This window comes from Limulus polyphemus, unplaced genomic scaffold, assembly GCF_000517525.1.
Source record: "Limulus polyphemus unplaced genomic scaffold, Limulus_polyphemus-2.1.2 Scaffold841, whole genome shotgun sequence".
Classification (NCBI taxonomy): Eukaryota; Metazoa; Arthropoda; class Merostomata; order Xiphosura; family Limulidae; genus Limulus; species Limulus polyphemus.
The window spans coordinates 203,664-223,531 of NW_013666451.1; the positions used below are offsets into that span (position 1 = coordinate 203,664).

General features: G+C 34.0%; 1 protein-coding gene across 2 annotated transcripts in view; it reads right to left on the reverse strand.

Moving 5' to 3' along the window:
- Window positions 1–19,868, reverse strand: part of LOC106460816 (5-oxoprolinase-like) — a 356,751-nt gene that overhangs the window by 163,949 nt on the left and 172,934 nt on the right. For both annotated transcript variants that reach the window (XM_022387614.1, XM_013920558.2), the window contains exon 15: window positions 16,234–16,371. In XM_022387614.1, coding sequence (XP_022243322.1) covers window positions 16,234–16,371 — 138 coding nt within the window. The remainder of the gene's footprint in view (window positions 1–16,233; window positions 16,372–19,868) is intronic.

Below are 19,868 nucleotides of genomic sequence, written 5' to 3' on the forward strand. Positions count from 1 at the left end.
TTAGTATAAATAGAATCCAACTTTCTACAAAATGCTTTGAAATTAATCCATTTTACATATTTTTTTATCTTTCCCTCATTTTCTAGTTTTTTTTCTTATTGTAGACATCAATGTAAAACAATCATCAAATACAATTAGACTTACTTAAAGATTCAGTAGTTTTATTTTGAAATTTCTGATTTAAACCATAAGGATAAAGAGTGTTCTCTTTTAATATAAAATACTCTTCCCTTTCCATTAGAATGTCAACATTGTGATCTTATTCTAAGATAGTAATTTTAATATGACAAAAGTCATGTCTGTTAAAATGGTCTATTTCAATTGACTGTGGGAAACCTTTTTTACTTTGAGATCTATGCAAATTAATTCTCAGATGTAAAGGATTTGTAGTTTGACCTACATATTTAAGATCGCATATACCACATGTTAATAGGTATATTACATCGTTCACTGTACATATTGGTTTTTTGTCAACATAATATTGATAAAGTGTTGGTGCTGGACAAGTTAAGTATCTAGCACTGTTTTTTCTCAGTATTTAAAGTAGCTAATACATTTTCCTGGTAAGTAGCTTGCTAGGCTAAGTACCAGTAGACAAGTTAATGTTAAAAAAATAAAATAATAGTGAATGAATGATAGAAGAAATGAGATGAGGGTGAAAATCAGCACCTTATTATCAATTCTGTCTATATTTATGTATACAGTTTTTCAAATAAACTGTATTACATCTTTTTATAGTTTATAGTTAATAATAAAAACATTAACTGAAATATTATTTGAAGTATTACTGCTTATACTATATTGAATAGTTATTAATCTCTTGCAGTGAAAAAGCGTCAATATTATTACTTGAAATGTACAGTAAGGTTGTATATTTCATAATTTAATATCAGAGTAAATATACTAAGGAGAAGGTTGGATGATGTATGATATAAATCAAGGGTGGTTTAATATCTTATTTCTATGGGTTTTTTAGGGATAACTATCATACCCACAACTGGCTATAGATGGTGGGTGATAGTTGGATCTGGAGAAGTTGTGGATTCTAGCACCCAGATCCTAATCCCCCTTTTTTCAGTTACATGCTGACTAGCTCTGCATCTTTTGTTTTGATTATGTCTGATAGACAGAATATCTCCAATGCTTTTGGGAGCCATAACTTCAGACATTTTCACTTTAAAATGATACCTTTTGTACAAATGGTACAATTTTACATTGTTATATGAGAACTTTGTTGGCGTGTTCACTTACTTGTTGTTGCGTACATCTACATGTACAATAAATAAATTGTAGGTTATATATGTATATGTATATATGTGTGTGTGTGTGTGTGTTTAGCAGTGACACCACAAGTATTTCAATACTCTAGTTTCAAACTCCTTCAAGGGGCTCAAGTGGAAGCTCCTGTGTCCCAATCTGACCTGTTAAGGATGACTAAAGCAGCTAAACCTGTTGCAGGTATAGCTGCAGCTGGAGAAAATGTTGGCTATCCTATGGTGCTTTTGTACTTCTCAGCCAATTATATATTCTTTGTAGAGTGTGAATCTTTATATGAACCACAAAGAAGCTCATCCATGGTCCTACAATTTGGCAACTTAACATATTGATTACTTGGGTTCTGCAAGCTATTTTCTTATTGAAGGGGAGTCTAAATCGCATTCTTATGCCAATGTCTCTCATGGCACTCCTCCAATAGACATATTACATACTGTTGTGTCTTTAGCAGCTCAGATGTTTCTTATTTAATTTTCTCATGTTGCTACTGAATAGGCCCTGCTAAGGTTGGCACTGTCAGGTCTTCTGCTGGGAAAAAGTCACACTTGGATTACCAGAAGAAACTTATCCTATGACAGGCCAAGAGTGTAGGTTTCAGTATAGAGTGGTAATTGAAATTTGATGACAAAGAACCCACTTTATAGAAAATAAAAGTTTGGAGATGTCTTTACTGGGTAATGAAGAAAACTTTGTTATAAATGTATGACATACATTTATAATAGTTTTCTTCCTTACCCAGTCAAGCCAGCTCCAAACTTTTAGAGTGGCAATTACTGAAACCTACATACCAACTACACACTGAAGTTTTCTCAAATTACAATGTACAGTTGAAGGTAAATGTTTCATACATACTGTCTAAAAGAGAGTACTTTCTACTACAGAATTTTTGGCAGACTTCTGTACTATACTACATACTCTATACTTTACCAACTATTTGTGCCTACACGTTGTGGTTGAGTGTCATTCTCCTTACAAACTTAGTTCTCAAGTATCGTAAGAACAGCACCCCACATGACATTCTACCAAGTGGTAAAAGGTAAAAAAATTAAAGACAATTGCAGCAAATTAATTTTCAGCCTACAACTGAAATACTGCAGAAAGTCTTAAAGAATGGAATGTACACAGAATATAGTACCATCCATCACTTCTCTCTCTTGACAGCATGGCAGAGACCAAAGCTCAAGTCAGCTTTACTGATTTTGTTGCCTTTGTGTGCGTGTGTGCATTAAAAATGGAAAGAAAGAGCATTAAACTAAATAACACCCTACATATGATATGATAACATGAAAAAAAATCTCTCCATGTTTGAAAACACATGAAATGTTTAAAATTTCATCAAAACAAAACTATTACATGTTAGTTTTAACTATTCTTTAAAGTTACACACTGCTAAAATAAGCTATCTGTCATTCATATAATTCATAAACAGTTTGAACCACTGTATCAGCCAATGAATATGCTTCATCACATTAAGTGAAGTAATCAATCACAGCTAGAATGTACTGATTATCATGGTTTGTTTTGGGGTGCAACACTAACCATGGTTATTCTTTGAAATGATGTACAACTCACTTAAAGAGTATTCCCTTATGCAAACGATTTTTTCTCAGTGTTCCACAAGAAATGCAGTGTTTACATTATTACTCTAAATCTCTGTGAGAATGCCCCAGTAAAAATATCTCCATAGGTTGGCTGTAGTGCAATACACTGCCTGGTGTCCTCTAATAAGAATATTTTGTAAAGTTCAGAGAATCTCAGAGCTCAAAGATCTACAGACCATTAGCGGCATCACAGGTTAGGCATGCATGATGCATGCACTGGATGTAGCAATGGTATAGAATTCCCTTCCATATCTCTAATTATTAGAGAAACTGTCAGAGGTTATGCACCTCCATAAAACATTCACTGATCAACGATGGCCTCACTCCACCTTGCTTAATAACAAGTAGTTGCTAAACAATTCCAAGTCCTTTAACTTTCTTTGTTTATATTTTCAGCATCCATCCAACAGTGAAATATTCACCATTTGAATGATTTGTTGTCAAGGCTGGGACTAGGTTTCATGGCAACATTATGTTCAAGATCTGGACACTCTACAAAAGGAAAAGCTCTCACCTGCCAGTAAGAAAGTACATCTGGATTTTCATTACTGACCTGATTATGAAAAAATCTTGTTGAAACATTGTACATTTGTTGTTATATTAAATTTCTAATATAGTTTTATTAATTACCCATTCAAGCTATGTGAGTGTTGTAAGCAGTCTTAATTCTGCTTTCATGTTCCTCAAGCCTATTGCCAAATATTTGATTTATTTGGTAGATGTGCTGACTCCTGTATAGGAACACAAAAAGGTTAACTACAATATCTTTGACCAAACTGTTCACAGTTATAATAGGTACCTCTTCTTTCTCACCATATATCATCAACATCTTTATTAATAACACAGCTAGAGTAGCAAGTACAAATATCACTGTTGTTCAGCTGGAACTGAGATACCATACAGTATCTGTAAAAGTGGAACCATCTGTTGCAGCCTCTCATAATGTTGGGTCACCACAGGCTGAGTGCTGTGTGTCTGGTAGAGACACAGTAGTTGCTGCTGGATTTCTTTTTGCTCCAGCAACTCAGTAAAAAGTTACAATTTTGAACCTTGTTGTCATTAACACAGCTTCATTCAGTCAGAAGCCATAATGTTTCCAATGCTCAAGTGATGAAATATGGACTTGTGAGGGAATTTATGTGCAAATTCATTGGCTGATGTAATGCTGAGGTATGTTTTACAACTCATCAGTATATACAACAAAGTTTTCATGGGTACCACATTTATAAGTCATGAATTCCACCCAGTAGAGGGCTCCATTTTCTATCATGTTCAAGGACTGATGTAACTCTGAAACAAGGGCTTCCTAGCTGCAGTTGGTCAGGTTACAGGCAATCCACTACATCTAATGTTGGACCATCTAAATCAAACAGCAGACACAGGGTCTAATAATTCCAAGTTTATTATGGTTGGAACACCTTGAGGACTGCCTTTCACTTCTTTGATCTCTTTCTGAAAATATTCCCAAATTATTCAGAAAATTCTGAGAGGAAGGGGCTTTTGGCTTAGGATCTGGGGTTATTTGAAACCCATTATAACTTATAAGAAGAGCAGTCTGCAAGAAATATGTCAAAGACAGAAAAGATCCGTGTAATGAGAAGTATAAAACCTGCATGAAAATTAGGCTATAAACTATTCAAACATTAAATGGATAGAAGAAGGGGTATCAATGAATAGGATCATGGTATTTGTATAAAAATTATTTATTAGAAAAAGTTAATGAAAATATCCTACATGTTTTTGTGGGTTAGACTCACCATCATTATGGAGAAAAACAGCATTGAAAAACACATTGACATTCATACCTTACAATTTTGTATAATACAAACATATTGACCAATCATTAAACATACATGGTGCTGCTACCTATTATCTTTCTTTAAAAGAAGATTTTGACCAATATTTAATTGTAAAGGTGATGTATAACCAAATACCTGGAAAGCCAACTTGGATAACAACTTAAGAAACATGAAGATTAAAAGTTTTTGATTTATGATTATTTCAATTACCCACAGATAACCATCATCGGCTGGAAAAAACTCACAAAGTACTGTCACCTGGAAGTCAACATTTTTCTATACCAAAAATGTATTTCTGATAATACTTAACTCTTCTCACATTTTAGCTTTTTCACAATGAAAGTTTCTCTTCTTTGCCCAACTAATCATTTGTATGAATCTTACCTCACTTGCTCCAGCCTTTATACCCCACTATATTGCCCATAGCAATTTAAATCTTATTCTCTCCACCACATCAATGGACCCCTATACTAGATCCATATAAAAGCTCCCCATTATAACTTCTTATTCACTTTCAAGACAGTCCAAATTAACAGACCCGAAATCAGCCATTTTATGGGGAGGAATGGCAGAAGTGTATGAATAGAGGTAAGTATTATCAGAAGTACATTTTTGGTATAGGAAAATTTTAACTTCCAAAACACACCTCCTCTCACACTTTAGCTAGAATCCCAAACTGTCAAGGTGGAGGGGCTGGTGAAAGAAAGGTCCACACAAAGCATCTGTGTAGAAAATAGGTGTGCAAAATTGAGATATAGTAATAGCACATCAGGGGTCTGTATTAATTCTGGAACAGCTATGCTCTTCACCCAAACAACATGAAATCTAATTCCTGGGCAGTAAAAGCTGACAAGCCACAGTGAAAAAATCCTAACATCTTTAGAAGAATATGGATTCATCTAGGCCCTAACCAGGCAGATGAAGTCCCAAAACTCATCATTGGAATTATAGGGCTGTGGACCCAAATTGAGATCCAAGGTGTAGTGGCTAGGGCATGAGGACTGCTTTATTTTTGGTCTTTTTTAGTAACGTGGTATTATTGGAACCTAACTTGAAAGTTACAAAATGTTGCATGCTGAGCCACGAAAAATATTAAGAGAAGGAAAGCAACCCAAAAGTGAACAAACCCTCACCCAAACTGAAGATGTGCAAAATGCAACAAACTGAACTCAGAATTATGGGACCTGTCATGCCTCACTCAATGTCAAGAAACAGATTATCTGGTCTAGGATTATAAACTGAAATCTTAACTCTCCAACCTGAGAGGTCCCTGGAATTTGAGGAGGATGTGGAAAAACTAAGTTGAACCAATGGCACAGGAAGTAACATTCCACATGTGTTGAAAAGTATACTGACCCCAATTTATTCAATCTAGGGATCAGCAGGGATGTGCAGCATAATCCCCTTAAGCTTATCTCATGATAGTCCATGAGTGGCAGTCCCTAGTGTATTTGTCTTTGTGTTATAATTGTGTACCACTCAGAAATCGAACAAGGTTGTCTTATGGAACACCCTATCTCAACAGCTTGTGGCTACCCAAAAATTTGAGATTGGTCAACTGGTAGCTAATGTGGATTTGGAAACAAGCACAGTTGACCAGGCAACATGTGCCAGAGAGTGGGATCCAAATTAAAAAGATTAGAGGGACCCTGAAAAAGAACAGAAATAAACACAAAAGAAATGAAATCACTTCCCTCTTTTTACAAACAAGCTGAGGCTTGAAGAATAGCCTCAAGAGGTAGCCCTAAAACCTTCCAAGGAGGCAACTGCCAAATGATGTAAATAATGATATATATAAATGTATTAGGCATAGTCCACATATCAGTCTGTACAATCTGTTTCAGTAGGTGACATAACTGAGCTGCCAGGGACATCAAGATATGGCGAAGTTGATGAGATGAGACACAAACAAGTTTCCATTCCTCCAGTGAAAGCCCAGAGTAAGTAATATGCCCCAACTGATGAACCCAACTGGTCAAAGTGATAGGGGATAAGTCATGTGACACCTTAGGAAACCAATAGATAAACAAACTGTGATGTGAACCCCAAAACCATTCAGTGTACACAACATAACATCTAAGAGCCCGAACCAGACATAAAAGATCTGGATCCAAGCATTCATAAAAATGGGAATTGGAGAGAAGAGGAATAGGAAAGAAAGCATTTCCTCTTCTCTAGGTGCTGACATTTGGGAAGAAAGGACCTATCAAGATATAACAGAACATAAGTGGAATGGTAATAAAAAATCCTGTGAAAATGAATTTCAAACCCATCTGAACATTGATGTCTGCTAGCCAACAATAGAAGAAAACAAGTTTTAATCAAAAGGTGATCTCGGGAACATGATGCCAAAGATTCAAAGGGTGGATGACAGAAGGAATGGAAAACCACCGAGATACCTCAATTAGAAACCTAGAAAGAACGTTGAGGATGGATAACCCCAAAAGATTTTAGAAGCAATGACAAAACCAGGGACAAAAATCTTTATGTCTTCCAGAAAAATGAAAAGTAGCAGACAAAGCCATCTTATACAGAGAAATGGACAAAGGTGCTAAACCTTTGTTGAATAACCATATAAGAAATGGAGAAACATGCAATGCAGTAGGACAAGAAGGATTAAAACTATGTCTGAGAGACCACTTACAATAAGTAAACCATTTCTGTTGATAAACATCCAATGAAGAATACCAAATGGACCTCATTAATAAAGACGCCACTTGAGAGGTCAACCCCTGGTGTTGTACAATGGGCTGCATAAAAGCCAGGCATTAAGCTGGAGAATGGTGATCACTGAATGAAGAATGTCCGACCGAGACTGACATAGGAGAGATGGCCAAAGAGAAAGCGAAAGAGTTTGGCACTCCTGAAGATACTAAAGGAGTGGAAACCAAGGCTAACCCAGCCAATATGGCACCACTTGAAGAACTCGACAGGATGATAAGTGAATCAATGCAAGAACCTTGGATAACAGATGAAACATGTAAAGATGAAGACCTGTCCAATCCTGGATGAAAACATCTATGCACAAAGCCAGAAGGATATGGACAGAAGGCCAGAAGGATGTGAGCTGGGCATTCCAGTGAGTGGTGAAAGCATCAATCTGAGACTTCCAGAGACAAGAGCAGATCCAATGATAAACTTGTGAATGAAGCATCCATTCTGTGGGAATATCTCTGTTGGGATAACTGATTGGCTACTTAATTCCTAACACATGGAACATGACAAGCAAAGGAAAACAATCTAATGATTGTGAGCCCAAAAGAGAAAATATACTGTCTAAAAACAGAGAGACCTGGAGTGAATGCCCTCTTGCTTAGAAATGTAGGGTACCTTAGTGGAATTTTCTGAGTGAAGCATTACCACCTTCTCTTGCAATAACTCAAGAGCTTCAGACATAGGTCGTTGAACTGCTAGAAGTTCTAAAAGGCTGATGTGGAGAGAAGATTCCTCTACAATCCAGAAGCCCTTGAATTCCATATCCCCTACACAAGCTCCCTATCTCTGGAGAGAAGCATCCATAAAAAGATGCATCTCTGGATGTGGGGATGGGAGAGGGACACCCACTGTCATGTTGTCTCTGTTCAACCACCAGCCAAGATCAAGCAGACTGGAGACCTATAGGATCACTGGACAATCTAGAGCACTGATGGAAATGTTCCATTGAAGGGAATGCTTGTGAGCCCCAACTCAAATGAAGGAGTGATTTCAAGTACACCCACATCCCCAAATGACATAGAACTGCATTAACCGGTGGAAAAAGAGATGACCATATCAGAAAAATGTCCTATTCCATGGCCTGAAGGCATAAAGAAGAAGGTTGAGCCTGACTGAGATGTGAATTGAGAGATACACTTAAATGTATGACGTACTGTGTGGGGATAAGAACAGACTCCTCTATTTTGATGAGAAACCCAGCTCTTGCCAATTTCAATAAATGAGCGAGTATGATGCTCTGACAAGCAGTGGGAAGGAATGAGAAGATGCCACAAACTTAAATTTCATAACATTAAAACTGTCAAATTTAAATATAAGGGGGAACTAAATGTCTATAAATAAATACAGTTAAAGTTTATAGTGTCACAAAAACAGATAAAGAGGGACAGATTGTTATAGTAGATAAGAGGGAGAGAGAAAGTATGTTAATAAAGTATAATGAGTTTTATGTTGAAATACATAAAGACTCAATTATGGTCTTTCATAATAAGGTCAAAAATATGGTGCAAAACTGAATAACATTAATGTCTAATGAGAAAACGAATCTTGTATCTTAAAATTATATTTTACTATGATTGTATGCCCTGCCTAAAGTATATAAAATTGGTATTCCATACTGCCCAATTGTAAACAATATAGGATTGTCTTCTCACTTAATTGCCACATTTATTGTTAGAAAGTGTGCTTGGTTGAGTAAGTGTCATACCTATATCATTAAGAACTTGTTGCATTTTATTAAGAAAACTAAGGAGATTTATTTGGTATCAACCGACCAACTAGCATCTTTAAATGTGGTTTTTTATTTACCAAAGTTTCAGTATAAGAAGGTTTAGAAATTTTGGAACAAGATTAACATGCAGTAAAAAGTTTATAGCATTAGAAATACAGAACATAATAAATTTAATTCACTCTTATGTTAATAATGAGTTTGATACTGTTTTTTACAAATGTGTGAAAGGTTTAACAATGGACTTTCCAATCCCACCACTTCTTTGTGATTAGTTCATGCTTGAATTTGAATCCATGCCACTAAACATAGCTTTGTTCAAACCCATTGTGTGGATGAGTTTTGTTAATGTCAGATTCCTCATGTGGCATCATGGCACAAACACTTTAATAGAATTCAACAAACATGTAAATCCTACAATACAATTTAAATTAGAAATGAAACATAATAAAAGCTTAGCTTTTTTAGAACTTTTAATGAAAAGAGAGAAAAATATATTGGTCACTTTCATCCCTTCAGTTTATAGAAAATCATTTTCTGTTTCTATGAACCCACAAAAGAGATTGTGTTATTTCTGATCTCAAAAAATGTCATCTTTCACCATATAGGTATGTATACAAAACCTGAAATATTTGTTCATGGAAATACATGTTTTTATAAGAACATAGTCTCAAGATAAAAATAATAATTCTTGAGATTATATACATAACTTCTCATTAAATTATTAGACTTGTTTGTAAATACACCAGACATGAAAAAAAAAGAAAATTATCATAATGAAATAAATATAATAACTAAACAAATAGACATACAGTTAAAACCTTCTGAGATGAAACCACACACCCCTGCAACCGTGTTAAAAACAAGGTTTGCAACAGTACTGGCAGTACAAGGTTGTCTAATCATGTGACTTGAGCAGTTAGAAATTAAATTATTCTTACTAGTGTATTCTCATGGGAAATGTTTTTTTCACATCACACCAAACTGTCAATTATCTGTAAGCCCATGCAGTATGATGACTGTGGCAGTGACTGAGTTGAAATCTGAGCTTTCTATTGATTATAAATGTAATGGGAGTTGGTCTCAGAAAAATCTATTAGCAAATTGTAAAATACAGCATGTCAGAGGTAGGTGTGGAAAGGGATTTCTGAATTTTCATTGATTGTTCTTTAGCCCCATAAGACTGAAGAATTTAAAAATATAGCTTTAGAATATCGATGACGAAATTATAGAAAATATTCTGTGTTACATTTCATAGTTTTCTAGGGGTGGACAAAAAATCCAGAAGAGGAGATGGCTCAAGAACAAATATCCAAATTCTCATACTAGGGGAATTTGAGTTGTTTTTAAATATTTCCTTATACAAAAATGCAAAACTTATAAATATTGAAATTGGATTTATTATATATGGTTTGACATCAAGTTTGTTCATATACCATGATAATTAAGTAGTTTAAATAAATTTTGAATGTGACTCACTAAAGCGTCATGACATGTGCAGTTTGACCTGCCTCCATGCTAAGGGTTAATCACACACACACACCTACCTAATGTGCAATCAGTCACATAGGGACATTTACATTCTCTTCCAGAGTGTGGGAGTCACCAGTTTCCCACATTTCATGCTATTCTTGATTTTCACGGTGAGATTCGTTTATCGAGTGAAGTATGAACTCAAAACTATCACATCAAACATTTATAATTCTGTGAAAAGTAAAGCTGAAATACTAGAGGAGGCATTTAGTCAAAACTCTGAAGATGGGGCATGTGATAACTGATATTATTCTTAATATATGATATACTATAAACCAGTACTGGTACTGTTACTGGACACCGAGTACCACCAGTACCAACTGCAAACCCTGCTTGAAAGTTCTACACGACTATTCCTCTTCACCAATTCAAAGTATTTCTATGTACTATTTATTCATAATACTGTTACGCCTCTATGTTCGTTTGTTAATTTTCCGTAAAAATTCTTTCCGAAGAAATTTTAGCGATACAAGTCCTTTCTTAAATAAAACTAGTTTATTCTCTCTCAATACAACTTGGCAATACACTTAATTTCCACAGTCACGCTATAACTTAAACAAACGCTGTAATTCACAACGAACAATTCATGCGCTTGACTAAATTGTCCGTCTCTATCTCTGTCTGCAATTCAATTCCATTGTTGCCGTCACTTCTTACCGATCTTATATATACAAAAAGCGCACATCTCGTTTCTACGTGAATCTACTAGAATATCATGATGTGTTACCAGTGTCACATGACTTCCGCTGTCGTAACAATACTGTATTTGCAAGCTTTCAGTTTTACTTAAACCATCCACAGGCAATGCTCAATACATAGTATCAGAAGGATAGAGGAAGCTTTTTGGTTTATGTTCAACTCAGGATGCACCATGTATCCACAAATGTTCTTTAGTGTAGAGCATCTTGTCATTGGTTGCACTTTCAAAGATACTGAAATTGTCAGCAGTAATTCTAATGTTACAGTCTCGCAAGAGGTGACAAAGAATAGCAGACTGATTATATGGAGATACTCTTAATTTTTTAATCTCAAACAACAAATTGTAGAGCCCACATAGCCATGGTTACACCTTGGACATATAAATTTATAGATGATATGAGAGTGATGTTTATAAGAATTCTGTCTTTAAATTTAAAACACTAATTATGTATACAATATATTGGTTTGAAAACAATTCTATACTTAATTTGCAGATAAAATTTATCATTCAAAACTATTTTAATATTTTTCTCCAACTTATAGCATATTTTGTACTTCTCCATGAAATCCAGAAAAGGGACTAAATATAAGCCAGATGAATTTTATGAATTAAGTTCTTTTTAAATTCAAAAAGTAAAAAACTGTCAGAACAAAAATACTGCCCAGTAAATGTTGGTTTATGATAACAATTAGTCTCAAACTTCTACCTAAGTTAACAATCTTAGTTTCTAAAAAAAAGTAGGTTTAACAGTTTGTTCTTTAATTATAAATTTAATATTGTTATGTTGACTATTCAAATAATTTTGAAATTTATGAATATGAAATTCATTTTTAAAAACTACAATGGTTTCATCAACATATATTCTAGATTATAAAGGCTTAAACTGTTCAGGACAATTTTCTAACCACAAAGACATTGTACAGTCAAAAATTCTTCTTTAGATAAATTTTTTTAACTTTCTTAGGGTTCAATCTATAATATCTTGAAACCACTAAAGTTGAAATTTCAGTAATTATATTATCAACATGAAACAATTTCATCACTTAATGGTATATGTTTTAATTTCTGTAATAACTATTAACAATTTATAAAATATTCTACATAATTTAATATTTTAGAAGTGATAAAAAGTTTTAAGTCTTGTGATAATACCTTTTCTTCCACTTTAGCTAACTGATAACCTGAAAAATCATAAATAACCAATCAAGTCATAGTTTCAGGAGCTAGAGGATGGTTTTAATTAAAACCAAAAGTTTTTATATGCAGTATTATGAACATTACATAGAAGATGTTAGAATTGGTGAAGAGTAACAGTCTTGTAGAACGTTTAAGATGGTTGTTGAGGTGTGTGGTTTTAATTGTATATATATATAGTTATTTATTTATTCAATTTACTCCAATGTGAAAGTTTTTATGTCTGGTGTTGTATTCATATAAAGAAGATTAGTGTCAGAATTTAAATTTTTAAAACATACTACCATTGGCAATGTTAAATATACATGACTGTTCATTTTAAGTTTAATACAGGAGTATTATTTAGTTTATATTGTGTGAGCATTAAAGTAAGTTATTTTTAGAAGCAATAGTTATGACAAGTTTGTTTATGTAGCTGCTTACAAATCATCTGTTGTGAATTGACGTCATGTTACACAAACCTTCTGAATTTTTCTTGTTGCTTTAAGTGAGTTTTGTTACATCATAACATCTCATAGTTTGTAGAAATTTCTAGGCCACAGTTGGGCAATATATATGTATCTAAATAAGAAATCAAGTTAGTGCAAGTAAATAAGTTAGTGTAAGTAAGAGAAAGTTAGTGAGAGATATAGTCAAACAGATCTAGACTGTGTTTGTAAGTTTAGCCATAAAGTGTGTGTATAGTAGCAACTTTTAAAGTGTAATAATCGCAGATTGTATTGTGATAACAGAATAGAGAAGAATTTGTTTTGTCAATTGAGTTATGAAGTAACTGAGCCAGCGTGTGTGGATTTTTGATTAAAAAAAAAGAGAGAATTATTTAAAGATTTGGATTCAACTGTGGTTATTAACTGTGCAACAAATATTTGTATATACAGTTGACTTGTTTTGATGTAATATTTTAAAACAAGTACACCATGTGCCTTTTGTTTATTGTTGAAATTTACCACCACCAACTCAAAGACACCTACTATAAAGAATCCTGCCCAAACATCCATACTTAAAAAAACCTGACAGGCAGAGGATTTAATAGTAACATTATTTATACACTTTATAAAACAATTATTAACAGATTAAAAATTTCAAAGTGTACTAGACAAAGGTATCACAAAGGTTGATAGTAAGTATGTTTGCCATATATTCAATGATTTTCCTATTGATTGGTAATGTGGTTAAGGAAATATATTAACTGTTGGATAACATTTCACCTTAGTTAAACCTAATCATTTTATGGTTAGTCTTAATAATAAAATTACATTAGTAGATATGTGGGGCATTTATAAAGTTGCAGGTAACCGTGATCTAACTTATATTAGCCAAACATGCAACTACTTAAAGAGCACAACTAAGCTATTGAAAAACAAAAAATAAATTAATTAGCTTCAGCAGAAAACATAGCTAACAATCCTTATTCCCATAGTATTAATTGGAATGATATCAAGTTGATTAAATATACTAATAGCAAATATGAACCAAATATATTATAATCATTAGAAGTACTTGAATGTAACTTGGAATAGAGGTGTGGGTCCTGGAGTTATAGAAACTCATTCTAGGAATCCTTTTTTAAGGAGAAATCATAGGTAGCAGTACCATGTATGTTTATCAGTAAATATGCATGCACTATGCAAAATAGTAAGATACAAATATTGATGTGTTTTTTCAAAGCTGTTTTCCTTCCTAATGATGGTGGGTCTGTGACCCAGTGAAACATTTAGAAAGTTTTTAGTAAGGCCTGGTGCCTTCAACATTTTTCAAATATTGTGTACTTTTAAACCTTGTTTAAATGGAGATTTTTATAAATGGATGCCCTTCTACTTAAGAGCTGAGATATCAACATGAAGTGGATCATAAAGCTTAATTCTAGAGGGTACACTATCATTCATTTAAAAGTTATTCAAAATTTGGCCTAATGCATATGAAGAAGATTAAAAAGAATAAAAAACAAAATTCAAAACTTATAATAAAACAAAATGAAAACATCAAACTTACTTGAAAACAAAAGCTCTACTTGAAACAAAAACTAAAAATTAGCTAGCTAGAATTCAAATTATGTTTGCTAGGATTTTGGATGAACATTGTACCTCATGTCACAGTAGCATTATATTTGCATGGACGAAATATTTGGCAGATTTACAAATTATATTGGATTGTGCATAATGTTTTATTTTTTTTTCCAATACAATGTGGTTGGTCTAAAAATGTTTTTCCCCAATTTAATCTCTGGGTATAGTATTTCTACACTAATACTTATGGGTTATCAAATGAATTAAGAAAACAAAATTTTCATTTTTATATGAAATTTATTAATACAACTGTACTTATTTTAACACCAAGTTCTGTTAAATTTAATACTTTGTTATGGTTTTTGATGTCTACAAGTTATACTGGCACCACCTGAAAGACAATTCAGATAGATGAATAAAAAATCTTTGGTCAGCCTCGGTGAATGACTTTCTAGTGAAACCAATACTTTTTGATATTCTTACAATGCAATTATTATTTTTCTTTGTAGTCTGTGGTGTGTAACAAAGCTTATTGATTTTAAAATTAAGCATTTTATAAATGTTCATTATTTTGACGGGTGATTTCATGTAAAACCAAAATACATATCAGGACTTAACTGACTTCTTTCATAAATCAATAGTGAATTTGTTGATTGTTCACTTGATTCTTGTGCCCATAATATAATGGCATCTAATTACATGATATTTCTGTGCTTAAACAGATCTTCTTGTGATTCTTGAAAAGTATATAATTACTAGTAGGTAATCTCAGTACCATGTCTTCCTTATATTAACAAATTATATTAATCTACATTGAAAGTTTGTTGCAGACAGATAGACTATGAATTCCACGGTTGAAAAATATTAAGGTGGTCTAATAAACTGTAGCCTTGCTTCTAAAATTTTCCTAGTTGAAAAGTGTCACCAGTTAATATTTTAGTGAATAAATTAATGTTACAAAGATTATCATGAGATACTTCTTCTGTTTGTAATATTTTGAAAAACAATTATGCAAGAAAATACTCTGTTCAACTGGGAATGGCAATTTCAGTCTCTGAAACTGAAATTATGCCAAAGACAACAATACTCCTTAAGTCTCAAGATTTAACATTTATATTGGTATTCCATTACATTGCTTTATAATTTATGCTCCTGACTTACCTAAATGTTTCTCAAAAACTGTAATTTCATTGGCCAATCATTCTCTCTAATGTAAAAGGTTAACCTTCCTTTGACTGACTAAAAATTTTTAAGTTGTGCATACTTCTTATTATTCATTTAGGTTTCTAATTTTTATATACTCCCTATCTTACTTTTAGCAACTGGTAAAATTAATGTTTCTTTCAAGGGGTTCAAAAACTTGCATAATGTTAGGATTGTCACAAAGTTTTAACAGTATAATAAAATCAAGCATCAACACCTAACCAGATTTAACTATTAAGTGAAATAAAACATCTTCAATTGAGGTACAATTTATTTTGTGACACTACATGTACGTTAAAAGTATTGCTGCCAAAAGACTACATATACCTAGAACATATTATAAACAATATACTGCACATACATAAAAGGTACTACTAACCTAAACATATTATAAATAATATATTGCATATACATAAAAGGTACTACTAACCTAAACATATTGTAAATAATATATTGCATATACATAAAAGGTACTACTAACCTACTGTAAAATGATGACAGAAAATCTCCATAGCAGCTTGTCCCATTACCGGCCTTATAACCAGATGCAGAACACATTAAGCCATAATCTGTTTTCTCATAACGCATATGAAGGTGTGGTTCTGTTTGAATTCTTGACCTAAAATGATAAACCCAAGCTTTAATGCACATCAGCACCAAAATAATGTTTCATCACTGTAGTTTTTTTTATTCCAAGTAAAATACCTTTTCCATCACAGAACCCTATTATGAACATGTGGAGGAATATCTGATAGAGCAAAATTATAATTATACAATAAGACTGAAAATGTATATATTAAAGTACAAATTAATCTTTTAACACAGTTTGAACATTCATCTTTTAAGAAAAACAATTATCTAATATATTTGGAGAAAGTCACTAGTTATGTAAAGAATGCCCTCTATCTTCTATAATATAAAATCTGTACGAGCATATCACAGCTTAAGTAAAGAAATGCCCTCAACGTATGTCTGATTACTTAACATCCTCTAACTTACATCTGAATATTTATGTAAAGAAATATCCTTCACTTTAGTCCTGAAAATATTACTTCTCATGGGGAAAAAACATCCTCTAGGATATTCTAAGTACATCACAGTTAGAAATGCCATTTAATATACATCCCAGCATTCTACAATGTAAAGAAAAAAATATATTCTAATATTAAACAAAGCAAGTAGCTAGATCTGAAACTTTACTATTTTATTCAATGAATTTCCTGTAACGTGGATCTAAGCAAGTTACTAACTGAGGAAAGAGATGCTCTCTCACCATATTACTATATAAAGGAAAAGGAATACAAGTCTGATCACACCATTTTTGTAAAGAAAAACTTTTCAACATAGTAAGCATTAGTACGAAAAAACTATAAATATTAAGCTTGAAAATTTACTATCTAAATAAAGAAAACACAAAGAAAACCATCTAGAATAATAAATTTGGTCACCCCATCACTATTAGAAAACAAAACCTATGACTAACTATTTAAAGGTAAAAATCTAAGAAGGGATGGACAACCTAAACATCAGAATATTTACAGTACAATATCTCATAAAAACTCAAATAAAGAAAAGTCCTGTAACTTAAGTCTAGTTCCCAATATTTAAAGAAAGATTCTCTTTACTACCTTCTTATGATTGAAAGTTGATTTATGAAATAAAATAAGATATATATGCACTGTTATAAAGATAGTGAAAAGACTATACCAAGTTTAACAAAGTTAACATTTTCCTAACTGAAAATCTATTTCCAATAGATACTTACCTTTCCTCACAAAAACCTTTCTTGACTTATACTGCCCTCTATCAGTGCAAATTTTTGCTTGACACTAGCCTTGATCCTTTACACATACATTCACATATGTTAACAAGAGGTATCTGGTTATTAACATGAAAATGATTATGCAGCAACCCTCCACCAGTAGGAGTGCAACACTACCCCTATCATAATTAGTGCCGTCTAAACTTGCAGCTGTTAACTACTTTGAAATTGGTCAGATCACACAAACCACACCAGAAGTGGAGAGGACGAGTGGGAAATGTGTGAAGAGGTAAGTATCTATCAGAAGCACATTTTCAGTTTAAGAAAATGTTAACTTACGATACACCTTACCTCCACTCAGAAAAAGCTAAATCTCACATTTAACAGGTGGAGGGCAAGTGAGAAGAAGATGCTCCTTTAGGAAGCACCCAAAAGAAACCATGAGGTTTGAGAAGAAACTAAACACACACACACACCCATGGAAGACTGCACCGCTTATGAGTCAGGTATAATACACTTCGCCCATTAGTAATGTGTCATGAAAAAGGGTGGAAACAAAAGAATGATCCAAGAAAAGTTACAGAAATAATGGAACCCTTTGGTGTAGAGTAGTTAGGGGAACAGACCTTGAATCGGAGTTCAACCTCTACCAACACCTAGCAGCATCTGAAATTGTACATCAGTTTTCACAAGAGGAATAGGGTCCTCTACCTTCCCTCACAAGAATAAGTATCGACAGAGAAGAGATGCTTCCATACCAAGAACTCACCTCCTCAATCACCCACCTCCAACACAACCAACACCAGATCCACCAGAAGCCAACATCCGACAGATGGTAGGAAGGTGAAGGTCCCAGGTGGGTGTTCATCTCCAGTCCAAAACCTAGCAGCATTGGGAATTCTTCATCCAGTCCTCAGGTTACCCAACCTCACATCAATAGTAATACATGTCTCATCCAGCTACATCCAACATCAGATTCACTGGGAACCAACATGCAGTGGAAGGTAGGAAGAGGGATGACTATATGGGGTGAATCTCCAGTCCAAAACCTGGTGACAATGGAAATTTATTGTCCAATCCACAGTAGAAGGTGGGTAACCATTCAAACACATGTGAGAACTCGAGTCTGGTACAGCTCCAACCAACAACTGCTCCCAAGGAACCGACATCTGGTGGATGGTAGGAAGGAGGGTGCCTCAGGTGGAGGGGCAAGCTGCAATATATATATATATATATATATATATCTGTATAAATATATGGGCAGTGCTACATCCAACACCAGGCAACATCTAGAATTAAACATCAGGTATTGTACACATTCAGGAGGACAGACCTCTATGGTCCACCACCCATTAGTTAGGAACTGGTAAGTGGCAAGAATTCCCATACTCCACTAGAAGAAGGAAAATAATGTAATGGAGAGTCTGGAGGACTGCAGCACTGTAGACAGTGCAATGGTTGACCACAATATCCTATTTTGAAAAGCAGAGCTATCACATTAACAGAGTGCACCATCCAACACCTGGTGGCATTTACAATTGTACATCATGTCTGTGGTAGGATGAGTGTCAAATACCACAGATCATCATAGAGGGGCAGTGATCCGTGTCTGCTTTACCCACATTAGTACATGAGGTCAAGGAGGAACATATTTATGAAGCAAAAGAGTACAAAGTATTTCTATGAGTGGTCCTGAGGAACATCTTATCTCAATGGTGGGTGTAACATGACCTAGTAATGTGTTATGATACTGTATTTTGAAAACATAGATAACACATTGACAGAGTCAATCAACCAAAACCTGGCAGCATCTGGAATAGTACATCAGGTCTGTGGTAGGAAGAGCCTCAATGTCACAGTCACGGTATTTGATCACAGGTCTTACAGTGCAGATTTAAGACTAAGTATACCTGGTCAGGCACCAATCACCACACAGTAGGATCCAAATATGTGAGAATAGCCCCTGCAAAGAAAAAGAAAATTAATTGTTTACTTATCACTCACAGAGGAGTGCAAACTGGTGACTGGAGGAAGACAAAATCCACTGGAACAAGAAACTGCCAATTAGTGAAGATAATAAGCCGTAAAGGTAGGGGGGGGGAGCAGTCCACATACTGTCACCAAAGAAGTCTTCCAACACATGATAGAAATGAGCAGCCAGGGAAAGGATGAGGTGACGAATACAAAGGAAAATGCACAGAAAAGACAAAATAAATCCGGAGAAGAGAAATATAATCCAGGCAAATCTATTGGCAAGTCCTACCATAATATGAATTGGATAATGGTCACAGGACTTGGAAGGATACCAAGGAAGAAACAATGGGAGTAACCACTATGGAATCAAATTCGATGAC